The sequence below is a fragment of the Thunnus thynnus genome, chromosome 9, assembly GCF_963924715.1.
Source record: "Thunnus thynnus chromosome 9, fThuThy2.1, whole genome shotgun sequence".
NCBI classification, from domain to species: Eukaryota; Metazoa; Chordata; class Actinopteri; order Scombriformes; family Scombridae; genus Thunnus; species Thunnus thynnus.
In genome coordinates, this window is record NC_089525.1 from 12,156,830 (window position 1) to 12,174,800 (window position 17,971).

A 17,971-nucleotide genomic window follows, 5' to 3' on the forward strand; every position below is an offset into this window, starting at 1 on the left:
GAAATCTGTCTGAAACCAGCTACAGCCATGACAGTTAGACATGTAAAGATGTCAGCTGATACCAGTGTCAATATAGCCTGTCATTTCCATCTGAGCATCAGCTGCTAAGTTGCAGATGAAGAAAATATCAAGTTTGACAACCACATCTCGGGCAGTTTAATTGAATCCAATTGCAAATGTATGGCTTCCGTGTCATGTTTCTTCACTTAGCCAGCCTACTATATAAGCCTGAAAGGGAGCGTTTGTTGTGGTGCTTTACTCCAGTGGAGAACTTGCTGCTCTGGGCAGTAGCTAAAATCTGAGCCCCAGGATTAAGCAGATGCCATTCTAGGCCTTTCCAGCTCTGTGGATACCAACACTCTGGGAACTGTAGTTCATTAATAGTGAAGACTGATGTCCATTGTTGATTATAAAAGCCTTTGTAGAGCTACATCCCCCATGGGTTGTTGTGCTCTTGTGTTCCTATCGTATAGCTGAATTCCTCCACATTGCTGAATGCTGACTCTCTACCAACATTTGCTTTCAGGGCCAGGCCCTAAAAGCCTGCTGCTGCCTATGGATTTACATAGCAAGATTTTTACTTTATCATTTTTTGACAGAAGTTGTATTGCAGATTGTTGAATGACAGTGATTTATTTTACTTCTTATAAAATCTCACCTTCTAGGTAGGATGTTTGCCTAAGTTAGTTATAATGTATGTCATATTTGTCACGCACGCTATAGCTAATGTATAAATCTGGTCAACTATTCAGGATAAATGTTTGACTTAAAAAAAAAGACAGTGTGTGCTACAATTTAATAAGGTTACGTGCATGGAATCGTGTGAATCAGTCATTGGTGTATGTAATTTAGGTGTTGTTTTTATTTGTTTTTTTCTTGCTAACGCTGTAAATATGGGTTAGCAAACCCAGATGTCAGTAGAATGTCCCTCCCAGATGAAAATCAAAATACTATCCCATGGCAAAGTTTAATCTTAGGTGAGGGCTTTGATGAGTGATTTTAAAGTGACAAGCTCTAATCTGTAGTTTTAATTTGGCCTCTTGGTATAATCTGCTTTATTTTTTAATGTTGGTGTAGTTTTGTTTTTGTATCTAGCACATGTATTTAGACGGGCTTAGCTTTGAAGTTTATTTTACCTGTTTACCAAAATATGTCATGAGCAATATCCACAGCTACCAATGGTACAACTAAGAAATTATGTTAAAGGTACAGTCTGTGATCCAAATATAAACAAGTGGCATTACTAACATTTAAAACACAGGGATTTAACCGGTGCTTACTCTGAAAGTAGTGGACAAAATATATAAGTTTTGAGTGTTTTCTGATGAAATGTTCAGATTGTTTACATGGATAAAGTTGATAAATTCAGGAGTAAGACTGGACAGTATATTTGATTATGATCAGATGAATAACAAAAAATGTACATTTTTAATCTACAAGTCACACAAAGTAGTATTTGTATCTAGTTCTAATTTATATGGCACAAAATACGAATTTGGCCTTACAAAAATATTAATACAATTGCAGCTACTCTTTTAAGTAAATAAAACATTGATTGTTGTTTTAGTAAAGTTTATGTTATCTTGACCCACTTGAGGGGTTTTAAGATAAAAAAAGGTCTGAAAGACTGTAATACATGATAGCCAACAGGGCCAAAGCTCAGGTATGAGATTGTGGTGCTGTACTTGGGCAGCTGACTCTCAGCTGAATCTCTCCATGTGTGCAAGGGTTGTAATTCCCGGCCGTAGCACTTCCTATGCTGTGACTCGCTTATCCCCGTGCTCTTTTTTTTCCTTCCCTCTGTTGAACGGTAAATAAACAAGGGCGGCATGCCTGGTCTTTTTATAGCTAGTGTATTTGTATGTCATCACATATTATTTATATTATTCTGTATAGAGGGGGCACTTCTATACAGAATAATGTAAATAATATGTGATGTGCTAAGGACCATAATACAAATGTTTTCACATTGTCATTTTCACACTTTCTGATAAGTTATTCTATTTTATTACGAATGTACTATTTTACTAATACTGGTCTAGGTCCTTGTCTCCTCCTCTGTAAAGTTGTTGATCAGGAAGCTAACGATTCTTCTTTTACACTCCTCTCTCTCTGTCTCTGCCAGGTGGAGTCATTCATTTTGGACCAGGAGGACCTAGATAACCCCATCATGAAGACAGCATCAGAGTTGCTTTTGTCCAGCGCCACAGACGGAGTAGATTTGAGGACTGTTGATCCAGAGACACAGGCCCGACTTGAAGCTCTACTGGAAGCCGCAGGTATGGCTGCTTTGTCTGAACTTAATTCAGCTTTAAGACTTGACTCATGTTGATTTGTAGTTGACCAGTATTCCACTGGCCATACCTGTTTTGCTCCAACCAGTCTTAATTTATGCAGCACCTCAGCATCAGTAAAACAAAAGTCTCTCTGTGTCAGTTTTTCTTTTTCCTATCCCGTTTCCAATCCAAACAAGAGATCTTGGTTTGTATAAAGCTTGAGGCAGAAATGGCAATAAAGAGGACATGCTGGTACTGCAAGTGTCCTATCAGCACATAGTTTGAAAGTGATTTGAGTAAATTAGTTTGATTAGAACTTGTAATCTAGGTGTAAGAAGGACTATGTAGATTAATCCATTAGGGCTGGGTGTCCTGGCCTCGTTTGGGCTTATGAACATTACCAGGCAGATTAACGCTGCAACGCGCTTGAGCCTCCACAGCATGCACAGAGCCCGTGTTGAACGGCTAATGGCTAATCTTATCGTATTCCCCTTTCTCCCTGACTAGTCAGAAAAGAAGAGGTGGCAACTTACATCATCTGTTTGTTTAAGGTCCGTTACAACAACAACAACAATAACAATAATAATAATCATAATAGAAATATAATTTGTCATAATTTTTTCCTACACTGGATTGTGAGGAGTATTATATTGTTTTTTATAACATCAGCAGAGAAAGGAGTGTTGTGGCAGGAAGACTTGGACAGCCTCTATTCATTCCCAGCATGAATAAAATAGCCAAATACCAGACCTGTCAAGACCATCACCAGGGAAGATGCCAAGTGTCTGGTGATGTCTACGGGTTGTAGACTTCAGGCAGTCATTGACTGTAAAACCAAATAATTAGAGATGCACAACAATATCAGCATGTCATTGATACTGGCCAATAAAGGCTTTAAAATGAAATATTGGCATCGGCCCGAAATGAACATTTCTCCCGATATGACAGGCTGATTCGTCACCTCCTTGTCCTCTGTCGCCTGGCTGTGCTTCCCTTCACGGACTGTTTCACCCTGATGGTCCCGGTGTTTCCTCTGCAGGCTCCACTTCACTCAGCTGCCCGACAGATCTGCTGCTTCTTCCCACTTTAACCTCAAAAACAAACCGGGGCTCGGTGCTCCAGTTGGACCCACACGAAGAGCTGGGGCTAGCTGGGTGGCCAGCTGGCTGTGCTTCCCTCCGGCCATGCTGTGGCTAACGCTCAGCTAGACTCCTAGCTAGCCCTGGCACTTTGTGTGGATCCAACCGGAGCACCAACCCCTGGTTTGTTCCTCAGGTTAAAGTGGGAAGAAGCGGCGAGTCTATCGGGCAGCTGAGTGAAGTGGAGCCTGAGGAGAAAGTACCAGGACAGTCCGCAGAGGAGCTGCTGTGTTCGGCTGCACAGATAGAAAACACCTTGTCTGACAGAATGTACCACTCTGTTTGAAAAAACTTACAACGGCGGTTGGCAACCAGCGTATTAGGCGCGTTACTGCCACCCTCTGCTCTGGAGTGTGGACCAGAGATTAAATCCTACACATTAATCCTGTCTGTCTAATAAACTTAAAGAAAACTCTACTGCTCGACCCACTTGGCAGGTTCATTTAAGTTTTAATGCTGAGCTCCTGAACTCCAGTCTTCCTCAGTTCTTCCTTCATATATTGTCTTTCTTGATCATACTTTGTATAATCTATGATTGCATGCATACTAGTCTCCTCAGCCAGGTGGAAAAAATATGCGCGTATATCGGTATCAGCATCGGCAATCTGCCAAAATGATTTTGGAAAATATCAGCAGCAAAAAATAAAATATCATGCATCCCTACAAATAATAAACATAATGACTTTTACAATCAATTTGGTCTCCCAAAATTGGGGGACTATGTATAAACCTTTCCCAGACTATTAATTAATCAAAATGTGTGATGACTTAGGGCTGGGCAATATATCGATATTATATCAATATAGTGATATGAGACTAGATTTTGTCTCAGATTTTAGATATCGTAATATCGTGAAATGGCATAAGTGTTGTCTTTTCCTGATTATAAAGGCTGCATTAGAGTAAACTAATGTAATATACTGTTCAAGCTGTTCTATTATTTTCCTTCACCCACCTAGTCATTACATCCACATTACTTAAGATTATTGATCAAAAATCTCTTTTGTAAATATTTTGTGAAAGCACCAATAGTCATCCCTACAATATTGTTACAATATCAATATTGAGGTATTTGGTCAAAAAGATTGTGATATTTGATTTTGTCCATATCGCCCAGCTCTATGATGGCTTTAACCTCGTGGTGGTCATTTCATCTCCAATTCACTGTACTGGAGCCAAAGAAAAAAATGTGACATTATCTTGTTACTTACTGTGGATAACTTCACTTTTGTTCACGTGAGTGATAAAGAGACGTTGCTCAAACCTTTTGGCACAAATGTTCACTGACACTCTTGATGGATATATTACAAAATTATACAACAGGTCATTATACAAAACATTACAGGAAACCCTCAAAGGAAAGTTGTGATCTATGCCACATTTATTTTGGTTGTATTATGTAGGTAGGTAGGTAAAAGATAAATATAGGACCACAGTTGTGATCAGGTTAAACGCCTTTATAGTGACATCCCCAATCTTTTGAAATACGTCACATAATGGAAAATCGTATTTGGCTAGGGGTTTTCTGTATGAAATATCAAGCCTTTTGTGTTGTAAAGAGACTATTTATCCAGACAGAATTAAAAATAAAAAATCCACATACAAGATGTAAGACAAGTTGGCATATGTGGATTATTATTGGAAGCTACTGCTATTGCTAAACATACTTGGGTGACCTTGGGCTAATATTTCTCTTCTCTGTACTGGCTTGTAAAACTGTAATGTGAGAAGAAAAATGTCAGATGTATGAGGAAAAATGGCAGTAAGGTGTGAAAAACACAAAACCAGTGCGCCAGTGTTTCATCATATCATGACTCCCTGTTTTTTAGACTTTTAGACCATATCAAGCCAAATAAAGTTTTTAACATGTTGGGATTGTTCTGCAAACTTAAACAAAGGGACACAAGGGATCTGAAAAACTTCTCTCAAATGATTGGATTAGCAGAGATCTGCGTTGCCCAATTTTTGTTAATTTTGTAACGATCAAATGGTCATGTGTGCATTGGTGATAAAACGTGCAGCACTCCGCAAACTGTTTCTGCTTAATCCTCACAGTTCCACTTCTGTCATCTGCACCATTTCCATTCTGGGGCAGTTGTACAACAATAGATAGGAGAATCATTGAATGTAAACAAGCCTGTTTACAGTAATGACTGAGTGAAAACCCTTACATGCAACCCTGTCATAATGCAGCCACTACGGAAAGGTTGGTCTGTAAGGGCATCATCATAAGACTAATAAGACTTATACTCCTACCTTTTCTCATATCTTAGCACTCCCTTTGTCTGTCTTTTGAACGAGTTGGTCATCAATCCAACAAGAATTGGTATTGGGGCCCATCTGGGCATATTTTATAGGATCGGTATCTGCTGAAATAAAGCAGATCAAATGCTTTCATTACTGTACTGTACTGTACTGTACTGTGTGTTTTGTCCACCGTAGCCTACAGTGCCAACATTTTGCTCATATATTGAAGTGAAAAAAAAAAAGATTGTGAAAAATGATTTGTGCACACTAGGGTGAGTGACTCTAAATTTTGATGTTCTGAATAGTGGAATGCACAGGTTCAATAAACTCTGACTGCCACTCTCTCTTTCTCATTGGCAAAGAGTAGCAGTGTACAAAACATTGAGCTAGCAGCTTCTCATCGTGAGCCAGTGTTAACCATCGCTTTCACTGTTTTAACACAGAAGGTGACAGGGTCATATTAGCTATTGCTAATTAATTAAGTTAATTCTCTGCTTAACTTGATGGCAGGTTAAAATGAAACTTGGATGTCGTGGTGTCTGTACTCAGCCAATGATCATTTGTGAGGGAGGAACCTCTCTTCTATAACACCGCTGTTCAGTTGAGAGTGAACTCAGTGTTTCTGTAGTTCCAACAACTCCAACTCAACAGATTTGTGTCAACACAATATCAGGTGTTGTTTTCTCCAGTTAAACATTAATTCATATCATAGTTAATAGTTTTGAACCAGAACCTACAGTATTTGGATTAAGTAGGGCGATGTGTGCCAAAGTCAGAAGGCTACACCTGTTACGTATTAAATCAACATTGCATATCTTCTGCTGCTATCTAAATGAATAAAAGCAATGGATCAGACTAGGTATCGGTAGATACCCACTATTAAAGGACTGGGATTGGGGCTAGAAAAACTTGTTCAGGACATCCCTAATAATTTCCACACAAATTAGATAAATTCTCCCAAAACAATGTCAAACTCTAGTACTCTCAAAATGCTGAATGGCTCTTCTCAGATTATGTTGACCAGACATACAACAGACACACTTAACTTTACAAAGCAGGGAATTTTTATTTGTGAAGGACCTGGCAAATACAGACAGTTCCAAATGCTGTATATAGAATACACACAAATACTAATAATTAAAAAAATAAAAAGGACCAAGAGTAAAAATTTTTTTTTAACCAGGTTAAAAGAGGTCAGTAGAAGTCAGACATCCTTTGTAATGACTGACCTGGTTAAGACGGCAGTGCAAAAGTTACACATAATACTAAATACTTAGACACACAAAAGCTTAGATGTTCAGTGCAGCTCTGGTTTTGAGAAAGTGGCCCGACGTGATTAATTAAATACAAGTCAAGAAGACAAAAATGATAAATCAAAGGAAAAGATAACATGTCACGCGGAACTGTAGTTGAACTATAGATATAGCGTTTAATTAGTTTAAAAACCTGCACACATAAAAACCAGGCACGTGCACATGATACAAGCGCACAGAAGAGTATCCACGAGTGGAAAACCATCCTTGCGAGAGAGCATTTCTGCGCCGCGTGCACAAATGCACTCCCGCAAGCATGCGGCTGTAAAGGGCAAGAGCTCAACCCTCCCTACGCACTCACTGCTCAACATTCACTCATTTGTCAAATTGACTTTTGAAACCTTGGAGGAGGTGATGGAATAGACACTCCAGTCATGGTCACTCTGACTTGATTGGCTGTTTGGTTTGATCACTGACAGAGTTGAAGACAGGCAGTTGCCTGAGAGAACAAAGAGAAACATAAATAATGATATTTAGCAGCTGATTCTCTGTTTTTTCCCACTTACACTTATGAAAGAGTGTTAGACATCTTGGCGAAAACCTGAATGCTGTTTAAACCCACTCTCAGATTTCTGAAACCTTTACTTTGCTTTATGTGGCTCCTGAAAACAGAAAAAAGGGTGATTTCACTGATATTGTTCCATCCATACCGCATTAGACCAGGTGACTCCAGAGAGTCATTAAAACTCACTTTCAGATTTCAGCTCTTCTGTTGTTCCTTTCATATCTAACTAATACACGAGCATCACAGTCATCAAATGTACGTTGTCGACGGCAACCTCCGAACCTACTTACCAAAGTCTTTCCCATTGATCTAAATGCAGATGTCATTTTATTATAATAACATAATAATCTTTATTTATATAGCACCTTTAAAAACACAGTTTACAAAGTGCTTTGACAGATAAAGCAAAAGTAGTACAATGCAAAGCAAAGACACAACACAAAAAAAACCAAACAAACAATAGAAAAACAATAGAGAGATGATAAAAAGATTAAAAAAAACAATACAAAGATGCTCGAAAGACAACATTAAATTAAAGCAAGTCTGTAAAAATGAGTTTTAAGAACTGATTTAAAAGAAGTCACTGATTCTGCGAGCCTTATCTCCTCAGGCAGGTCGTTCCAAAGCCGAGGGGCCCTGATGGCAAAAGCACGGTCACCTTTAGATTTAAGCCTTGACTTTGGAACAGCCAGAAGGGCCCCACTTGAGGATCTAAGGATGTGGGCTGGCTTGTACGGGGTCAACATATCTGTTATGTAGTTTGGGCCCAGACCCAGACGTGCTTTAAAAGTGATCAGGAAAGCTTTAGAATCAATTCTAAAGCGAACAGGGAGCCAATGGAGAGAAGCCAGGATTGGGGTGATCTGATGTTGTCTGTTAAAACCAGTTAGAAGCCTTTAGTCACTGTTCCTATTGAAATACTAGCCGGCATAGTTCAACAATAATGGTGGTCACACCAAATGTGAAGCAAATTTTTTGCATGGCGAGAATGACGCAAAATTTGCGACGTCAATATGCGAAATTTGAGTTACTTGTGTATTTACATGAGTTGAAAAAATCTGCCGTGGCTTGCTGGTAGACAGCTGATGAGAGCACGTTGGTGTTACTGGTGTTACTGATGATTTTTGGAGGAATAAACACACTAGTCCACCACACCAGTCACACCGGATTCTGCTCTAATCCGGAGTGGTTTACCAGCGGGAGGAGTTTATTTTTACACCTTTGGGATTAAAAAAATTGATTTCTCTTCACTTTCGCTTAACTTTCTCGACCTAACTTAGCCAGAGCTAACACTGTTGTCACACACCCCCCTCAGCTGCTGTCATCAATAGTAACCATCCTAAATGCTGTTGAGTTTATGTAATATAAAGTTACATTGTATGTAGATATCAATGTGTATAAACATGTCGCTGCTGTATTTATGACTTTAGATGACGTTACTTTGAGTGTCGATGGAACAGCTTGCTCTGATTGATCTGAACTCCATTCAGAAAACAAGGATATAAAAAGTTTGCTAATTGTCGGATGTAATCCATTACCATGTCATGGCACCAGATTGCCATTCTAGCACACTGGCAATATGTTGGGATGATTATAGCCTAACCTGTCCACTTACTACAGCATTAGCTATATAGACTAGGTTACATATCAGTAACAGAGATGTGTGAAATCCATCGGTGAAATCAGATGATGGCTTCTTCATTGATGATCATCTATCCTAAGCAATGACATCTGGCTTTATTTTATAGTAAATGTCCGTAAATTTTCCTCCTCAGTGGCCAAGCCCAGTTCTGCGAGGGTGCAAAAGCGAGCACCCAGTTTAATATTTTGCACCCTCAATTGAAATTTGAATAATAAATGCCAAGTGCAGCGGGGTAGGTCTAAAGCTCAGTTCAGACCAAAGATTCATGATGAGACGAGTTGAAACTTGCAACTACTTGCAATACGCTGGTCTGCAAAACCTGCCAGTTTACACTAATACCACTAGACAAGACGGTGTATCGTCTCCCTTGCAACGACTCTCTGTACTTCCATTCTGACGGTTTTTCAGGCTTTTTTTTGTAGCTGTATATAATTTGAATATGAATAAATATGAAAATATGAATGAGGACAGTGATAGTGAGTGACTTGCTACAGTTGCATTTCTAGTATTGATGAAACAGCAAAAACATGAACGTTCTCCTCCGTCCAAAACGCTGCCATTTCAGTTAGCTGACGGTTTGCTGACTTGACCAGCTGACTTTGCTACAAGCTGATTGGCTGTTAAAACAGGTGACGTGCCATGTGTTCTAAAACCAGCCACCTGCGACTTGACAAGCTGAGTCGCAGGCGACACCATCAGCCGGCTTCAGTCGAGCTGAGACGGGCCAGTTCACACTGCTGCAACCCTTCCCTGCAATGTTCTAAAAAGGTTTCGTCTCGTCATGAATCTTTGGTCTGAACTGGGCCTTAGGCGCACGGACTGTGTGGGCGTCTCCATGTACACCTGCTATTTTGGTTCGTGTCTGTGCAGCAGCGCAACATGCAAAAGGGCTGAGTGAAGGTGAATATAGATCAGCGGGTGTGGTGATTAATAAATACCATCTCTGGCAGGCATATCACTGCTCTCATAGCTCTGAAATAATTGTGCCAATCACAGTTAAATGTGATAACGACAGCTCAACAAAAGGAAAGCTTTTCTTCAGGAAATGTCTGGACGGTTCAGAGCGTCACAACATAAACACACATCACCACAAATCTGCATCCAAAGACAGATGGAGTAGTTTTTTTGATCAATTACTGAAATTGATTCAGTGACACTGTATATATGATTTATATCTGACTGATGCTATTTTAGCAATTATCATAATGTATCTCACCTTGTACATGGTCACATAATTTAGTAATTAATGTTATACAACAGCGTTTGCATTGCAATGTGTTTCTAGGATAAAACATGAGATGCTACTCTTACTAAAAAGAAAGTTGGAAAAGAGGCTACGATGACCTGCTAACCCAACGTCTCCTTCATAACAAAGCAGAATATCGATTTATAACCGACCAGTCTGATGGGTGCTGAGGTGTGTGTGATTATACTGTAGCAGCCTGGTGACATCAGGCAATTTAGTGAAGGTAAACAGTGAACAGAGTGTAATGGCACTGTGCTCTGGCACGGCACTTTTCAGAGGCTGCAGATTTATAAACATATCAATCCTGCTGCCTTCAGATGCTGCAGGGATTTAATGAAGTGAAGGAGAAGCTTCTCATACAGTATACACAGCTGTGGACAACAGATAGTATAAGAATCACTCACATTCATTTATAGATCACTGCAGACTGATTTATTGACTTTCCTGCTTTAACCACACTAAATGTTATTTTCTGAGCTGATTTTGGTCGGAGTGTTTAATTGAAATAAGTTATTTATATTTTAAGCATTAATCTGTTGTTGCAGCACGTCTGCACAAAGTATTTAGTTTGAAACACAGGCCGTCTGATACTGTATCAGCGGCCACTGTGACGCTCACAAAAACAAAAGGATTTTATAAGGCTGACGTACGACTGCAGAGTTCTACTATAGTCGTACGTCATAGTTTTGTTTTAGCAACAGCTTAAATTTTTGAACTTTGAGCCCAAAATTGAGTTATTTGTCAAAAAAATATTTGGCGAACAGTATGGCTAATCAACATTAGCCAGGAAATGACTCAGAAAAATATTAAATATCGTAAAAATGCCAAAATACACTGGAGGGGGAGGGGGGCTTAAATTGTACGATGCAGTGCACCTGTGTGGAAACATCTCCATTCGTTATGTTTCTCCACTCATTTATTCTGGTTTTTCCTTTCATTAGTCACCTGTCTGTAGAGGATCATGTTGTCCCTGTAAACATGTCAAAGATTTGAGGAGAGCAATGCAGGTGCTTATGGGTAAACACACCGTATACCTCTTCCTTCCTGGATTTGGACTTGAATCTGAGGATCCCAACACTGTTTGTAAAGCTATAGACCAACGCAGGCCTCACCTAGGACCTTAGGACCCTCTATTTGGCCATTTTGAAGAGCTAGAACCAGCTAAGATCAAAACCTGGTTCTAACATGCTGTGGAGAACTTGATATAAAAGATTTTTTATTCATTCCTACCTAGTGAGCCATTTCCCAAGTCAGAGAGTTAGTTTATAGTTTTACAAATTATTATTCATTGATGTTGAAATAAGAGATGACAACTGTTTTTGTTCAGAACTTTAGTGAGCTGTAATGTTGACTTTCTTGCTATTTTGTCGTTTCTTAAACAAAAGTTGGCTAAAAAATGTTAATTTGCAACTTGGCTGAAAATGTTTATTCAGACTACATACTGTGTTATTGGTACAGTGGGTGTAGGCAGCTCAGTGGCTAGACAGTAGCTAGTTCCAGTTAAAACACAACATACTAAATCTGCTTCAAGTCAGTCCTGACTTCCTGAGCTCAATGTCCATTTTTCTCATAGTGAAAAGATTTTCAACCTCATTGGGTGGTTGGTTATTTTTGTGTGAAAAGTGTGAAACAGTATTGTTACAGAAGTTTACAAATACACCTTCCAAAAAAAGGGTTAGAAGAACTCAGCTGCGGTGAACACACTTGGTTTCTTTGTTTTCGTCTGAAGTATTTACAGTGCCTCACACCCCGATGTATGTTCAGTCTTTTTTTGTTTCAGTGAACTTCTTACATTCCCGGAGATAATGATACATAGTACAGTAAATCATTAATAATCAACTTCCTCGACCTCTTGTTTCCTCTTCCTTTGGGATCATTGCGAAATCCTCGTCTGAGAGCTGTACTAAGTTTAGCTCAAGTCGCAGGCCCAGTGGTAAAAACACAGGAGGACCACAAGGACTGGAGCTCACTTCTGCCTGGCTAATGGATGGGTTTAGGATGAGGCCGAACAGTTCAAAGCCAACTATTTTTTTTTTTTCTTCTCTTTTGGCTGTTTTTAGTTTTACATGTGCCCTATAAACATACGATACCCCACACAGGTACACAAATACTCGAATGATTTCTCTGGTTGGGAAACGATCCTTGTTATGTCTCCTGAAAGAGATCCTTCAATGTAGGTCATTAGCAGAAGTTGTTTTTCTTCCTCATGCTGGCTCTTCCCTCTCGTTCCCCTCTTTGGCTTTCTCTTCTCTTTCAAGACAAATACACGTACACAAACACATTTTTCTCTCATATGGCACCTTGTTTTTCTTCCAGCCATGCTATTTTTTCCCCCTCATGCTGACCACTATCTCCAGTTTGTTTCTCTCACATTCACTGCCTCTTACCCATCTATAATTCACACAGGATGAGACTTTTTATCTCTTCTACCTTTAACAGCCTGAACCTAAACATTGGTTACTAGTTTACAGAACTAACATTACTCCTCCTCACTTTATTCTTATATTTTTGTCCTGGTCACAGATCTGTTTTTACCTGGACACTCCCATAGTTGGCCAGTGGATGTTTGTTTTTGTAGCTTGTTTACCATTTGACCCAGTCATTACCAAAAATAAAGAGATTAAGAATCATAGATGGTGTATAGAAAGTAGTGGAAAAGTATATTAAGCCATATTAACAAATGCTTGTGTGTGTTTTCTGTGTCTTTGTGTGATTTTTTTTTTTTTTTTCCTCCCCTTTTTCCTCCTTGTGTATGCTGCTACTAACCCTCGATTGGATTGGCTGGACTGGACTTGCTTCTTCATCTGGTCTGGTGTGGTTGTGCTCCCATATGGTTTGCCTTGCCCTATGCACCTCTGCCCTTTTGGTGTTTGGCAGGCATCGGTAAACTGTCCACTGCCGATGGTAAAGCTTTTGCAGACCCTGAGGTGCTACGGCGACTGACGTCATCTGTGAGTTGTGCCTTGGATGAGGCTGCGGCAGCCCTGACTCGTATGAGAGCTGAAAACACACTCAACGCCGGCCAAGCCGACAAGTATGTATCTCGCCCGTACTGACACTGGCATATGTCAGTCTATCTTGTACACAGTTTCATAGAGGATAAATGGATTCATAAGTACATATGTAATCATTTCCACTTGTCTCAAATCTCAGTGACATACAGTATGTCTGCATGTGTGTGTGTTTGCTAGGTGATTGCATAATTGTGAGGCGTATGTGTGTTCACCTGTCACAGTGGCAGTAATTGTAGCAGTCTGGTTATTTTCAGCCGTAGTTTAGCAGAGGCGTGCTCAGATGGGGATGTCAACGCTGTGCGCAAATTGCTGGATGAGGGACGGAGTGTCAACGAACACACAGAGGAAGGAGAGAGCCTGCTGTGCCTCGCCTGCTCGGCTGGCTACTATGAACTTGCACAGGTATGTGAAAGCAAGGAGGGTGTGATTTGGCATAGTTGTGATTATGAATTTTTAGTGTATAGTCTGTGTACTCTTCCTGTAAAGAACAAATAAATCATGATATTAACTATTTGATTGATGTGGGAAGATCTGTCAATATTGAGCTACCCTCCATACATGTTTTTTTTGTATATTTCATCCTTCATCCAGGTTTTGTTGGCCATGCATGCCAATGTGGAGGACCGGGGCATAAAAGGGGACATAACGCCACTCATGGCTGCTGCCAGTGGAGGTTATGTGGACATTGTCAAACTGCTCCTGGTCCACGGGGCAGATGTAAATGCACAATCCTCCACAGGTAAAACTTCTAATTTCTCTATAATTATGGTTATTTAATATTCTGTCCATGTTCTGCAGTCATGTTTTAATCTTTCTTCTGTTTGTTTGTTTGTTGTTTTTTTTTGTCCCTCTAGGCAACACAGCTCTGACGTACGCATGTGCTGGTGGCTTCGTGGATGTGGTGAAGGTGCTGCTGAAAGAGGGTGCTAACATTGAGGACCACAACGAGAACGGACACACACCTCTTATGGAGGCGGCCAGTGCTGGCCACGTGGAGGTGGCCAGAGTACTCTTGGAGTATGGAGCCGGCATCAACACACACTCCAATGAGTTCAAAGAGAGTGCTCTTACATTAGCTTGCTACAAAGGTCAGAACTTTGATATAGTCTGTTCCTTTTATTATAATGTTTAGGTGTTAATATTAACATGCTCTGATTCACTATTTTTCTGTTAATATTGATCAAAAGGTTTGAAAATATATATTTTTTTGTCCTCTGCAGGTCACTTGGATATGGTGCGTTTTCTGTTGGAGGCTGGAGCAGACCAGGAACATAAGACAGATGAGATGCACACCGCACTGATGGAGGCTTGCATGGTGAGCATCTGACCCAAATCATTACCTTGATGCTTTCTTCTCAGGGTCTTAGTTTAAATTTTACCCTTTTCTGGTGCTCCAATGTTACTTAAAAATTTGTCACTAGTATCTTGTCATATTTTTCAAGACACATTATGAATATGAGACTGCATTTGTGTCACTGTTGGATTATAAATCCAGTATTAAAAGTAATCCAATATGTGTATTTTATAAGCAAACTCCTTTTGTTCACTGACTGCACACGTAAGTAAGTCAAAGATCGTTATTAATGATGATGCTTTTGTGAATGTAGCCAAGCAGCAAGAAAAAATTTGGAATCCAAATATTGCGCTGTGTAAAGACGCATCAAATATAGTTTTGTAATGGATTTATAGGACCATAATTCAAAATTGATTTGTGAGGTATGAAACGCTTCACAGCCCACATCGTGTGACTGTATATTAGCTCAATTGAAAAATGATCCCATATATTTATTCAGGTGCTTATCTCTACATTCTTTGTGTGTCTCGCTGTCCCAGGACGGCCATGTGGAGGTGGCGCGGCTGCTGTTGGACAGCGGTGCGCAGGTCAACATGCCAGCTGATTCCTTCGAGTCGCCCCTCACCCTCGCAGCCTGTGGAGGACACGTGGAGCTGGCAGCCTTGCTCATAGAGAGGGGAGCCAACTTGGAGGAGGTATGTAAAGAGACAAAGACACTTAAACACCAACACAAGTCTGAGAAAGACCATAAAATACCAGAGAAGATGCTTTCTTGAGCTGTGTCTGTGAATACCTGATATTTCACATATACTATAATGATATATTTTTATGTGAACTCTTTGACAGACTGTCCGTTACTATTGATAATCACTGTACTAAACTCTACCCAAAGCCTTTAAAATCCAGATAGAAATTTGGGATTCTGAGGAGAAAATGTTTTAGAAATGGGAACTGTGTGAGAACAAGTGATGGGTATTTAATTTATTGACATTTAAATGGCATTTATGTAACCAACTGAACAGCTGATTTAAAAAACAAAACAAAAAACAGCAAAAAAGAGCAAGCAAGACAAAGATGAATAAACCAAAGCAGCATCAGGTTCTCGTGGTTTCTCCTCTTCCAACACATTGTATTTAAACATCTTTACCAGGATGCCGGTGTCAAAAGACTAGCCGGTTGATATCTTTCATCTCCAGTGAGAATACACAGACACAAAAGACAAGCAGAGTTCTGCACCCACAGTGAGTCATACTCGCCTCTATGATTTCTTATCTGCTGATGCTTCTGTTTGTGTCCAGGTTAATGATGAGGGCTACACTCCCCTGATGGAGGCAGCTAGAGAAGGCCACGAGGAGATGGTAGCACTGCTGCTGGCTCAAGGTAAACGATCTTTTGTTTCTAGAGCTGGGAAATGGAAACTGAAAGTGAAATGCAATTCCAGTGAATAGCATACACTTGTTTGGTTTGTTTTGGAATGATAAGTTCTGTCTTTGTATTTGATGACTAAGATATCTGTGAAATCATATTGTCCTGATACTAGTCTATTGTTGACTGAATTTTATTTTTATTGGAACACATACTTCATACTGATATTACATTTGTGTCATGCCACTGCATACTACGTACAACAAGACAAATGCAAAATGTAAGAATTTTTGTCTTTGTTCTGTTATTGTCCAGGTGCTAACATCAACGCCCAGACAGAGGAGACCCAGGAGACAGCTCTGACACTAGCATGCTGTGGAGGCTTCTTGGAAGTGGCTGACTTCCTCATCAAGGCGGGGGCCGACATTGAGTTGGGCTGCTCCACTCCTCTAATGGAGGCTGCACAAGAAGGCCATCTGGAGTTGGTCAAATACTTGCTGGCTGCAGGTGAGCAGGAAAAAGAAAGGCAATGAGCTGGAGATCTAGATGAACAGAGACACGAAGAATAGGCTTAGCTGCATTGGAAAAATAACTAAATTATTCCATCGTGATTACAAGTCTAATCTCATGATTTTGTCATTCAGGGGCAAATGTTCATGCCACCACGGCGACGGGTGACACAGCGTTGACGTACGCATGCGAGAACGGGCACACTGATGTAGCGGATGTGCTGCTGCAGGCTGGAGCCAACTTGGTATGCTTTTCGCTTTAAATCCTGTTTGTCTACTATGATTGTTTGTTTATGTCTAGATAACACCAGAACAGATGTGAAGTAAAGTCTTTTGCAGGCAAATGTTAATTGGTTGAACTGAAAACAAGCTATTGTGGAAGGAGAGTTTTTCCGATTGTAGAACTACAGCAGCAATTTTTTTTTTTTTAGGAGTCACATTTTTCTGAACTTATATAGCTCATAACTTCTTGACTGAGCTAAGCTTTAATTAACATGTTTGTTCATCTTTGCTCTCCAGGAACATGAGTCTGAAGGGGGGCGGACGCCCTTAATGAAGGCAGCAAGGGCGGGACATCTCTGTACAGTGCAGTTCCTTATCAGCAAAGGTGTGTTATTTACTAGATGTTCAAATGAACCAATTTAAATGTACTTTTTCAGGAAATTATTTGTTTCAACCTAAATCCACTAAAATGCTACTGAAATATCTTTTCTTGAAAAGTCAAGACGTAGATTTTTGCTACATGCTTAGAAGCGGTCATTTTAAGCTGATTTGACTTGACGTCAATGCAGTGAATTTAATTATGCAGGATACTTTTCCTTATTTTGATCCTGTTTCATAAATAAAGTATACTGCATTATCTGTATCACTTTAATGAGTAAAACCTGGAAGCCTCTCGAATCTGGTGCATAGACTGACGTACAAGGACTTTTTTATACAGAGTAGCTGCTTCATCAGAATCCTTTGGTTGTCTTTTGAACCCCCCAATGTTTCAGTTGTCACGACTTGGTCCCTTAATTTCAAGTTTCTCAGTTATTTTATTTTGTTTTATTGTCAAGTTTGACAGCACTATTTATATACGGCAACCTTGTAAATATAATATGAAGTATAATATTATGTGAAGCAGCCAAAACAGAGACAATTTTGAGAAAAGTGTAGGTTGTTTAGTTCAGGAAAATAACCAGTGATAACGTAATGAAATAGTGTGAAAATGCTTTTTTAAATGTAGTTTTATTGATTTCAACATTTGACTCGAGGGATTTACAATTATACGCAGATCAATATGAAAATGCTGGAGAAAACAGGATTTTTTTCCAGCTTTTATGCAGTGTATTTTTTTTCCGTAGTAATAGAGGTCATGAATTAATAGTTGTTACTCGGAGCAGTTCAGATGTTCAGTGTTGCCCCCGTCCTGGTGAATT

General features: G+C 39.8%; 1 protein-coding gene across 8 annotated transcripts in view; it reads left to right on the forward strand.

Annotated features, from left to right (window-relative positions):
- Positions 1-17,971, forward strand: part of ankhd1 (ankyrin repeat and KH domain containing 1) — a 32,203-nt gene that overhangs the window by 1,799 nt on the left and 12,433 nt on the right. For 2 of the 8 annotated variants that reach the window (XM_067598883.1, XM_067598885.1), the window contains exons 2-12: positions 2,126-2,279; positions 13,246-13,402; positions 13,622-13,784; positions 13,974-14,121; positions 14,237-14,470; positions 14,603-14,695; positions 15,208-15,371; positions 15,975-16,056; positions 16,357-16,548; positions 16,686-16,795; positions 17,070-17,157. In XM_067598883.1, the coding sequence (XP_067454984.1) occupies positions 2,126-2,279; positions 13,246-13,402; positions 13,622-13,784; positions 13,974-14,121; positions 14,237-14,470; positions 14,603-14,695; positions 15,208-15,371; positions 15,975-16,056; positions 16,357-16,548; positions 16,686-16,795; positions 17,070-17,157 (1,585 nt within the window). Of the gene's footprint in view, positions 1-2,125; positions 2,280-13,245; positions 13,403-13,621; positions 13,785-13,973; positions 14,122-14,236; positions 14,471-14,602; positions 14,698-15,207; positions 15,372-15,974; positions 16,057-16,356; positions 16,549-16,685; positions 16,796-17,069; positions 17,158-17,971 lie in introns of all 8 variants that reach the window. The other 6 variants (XM_067598884.1, XM_067598887.1, XM_067598886.1 and 3 more) reach the window with 6 other exon arrangements.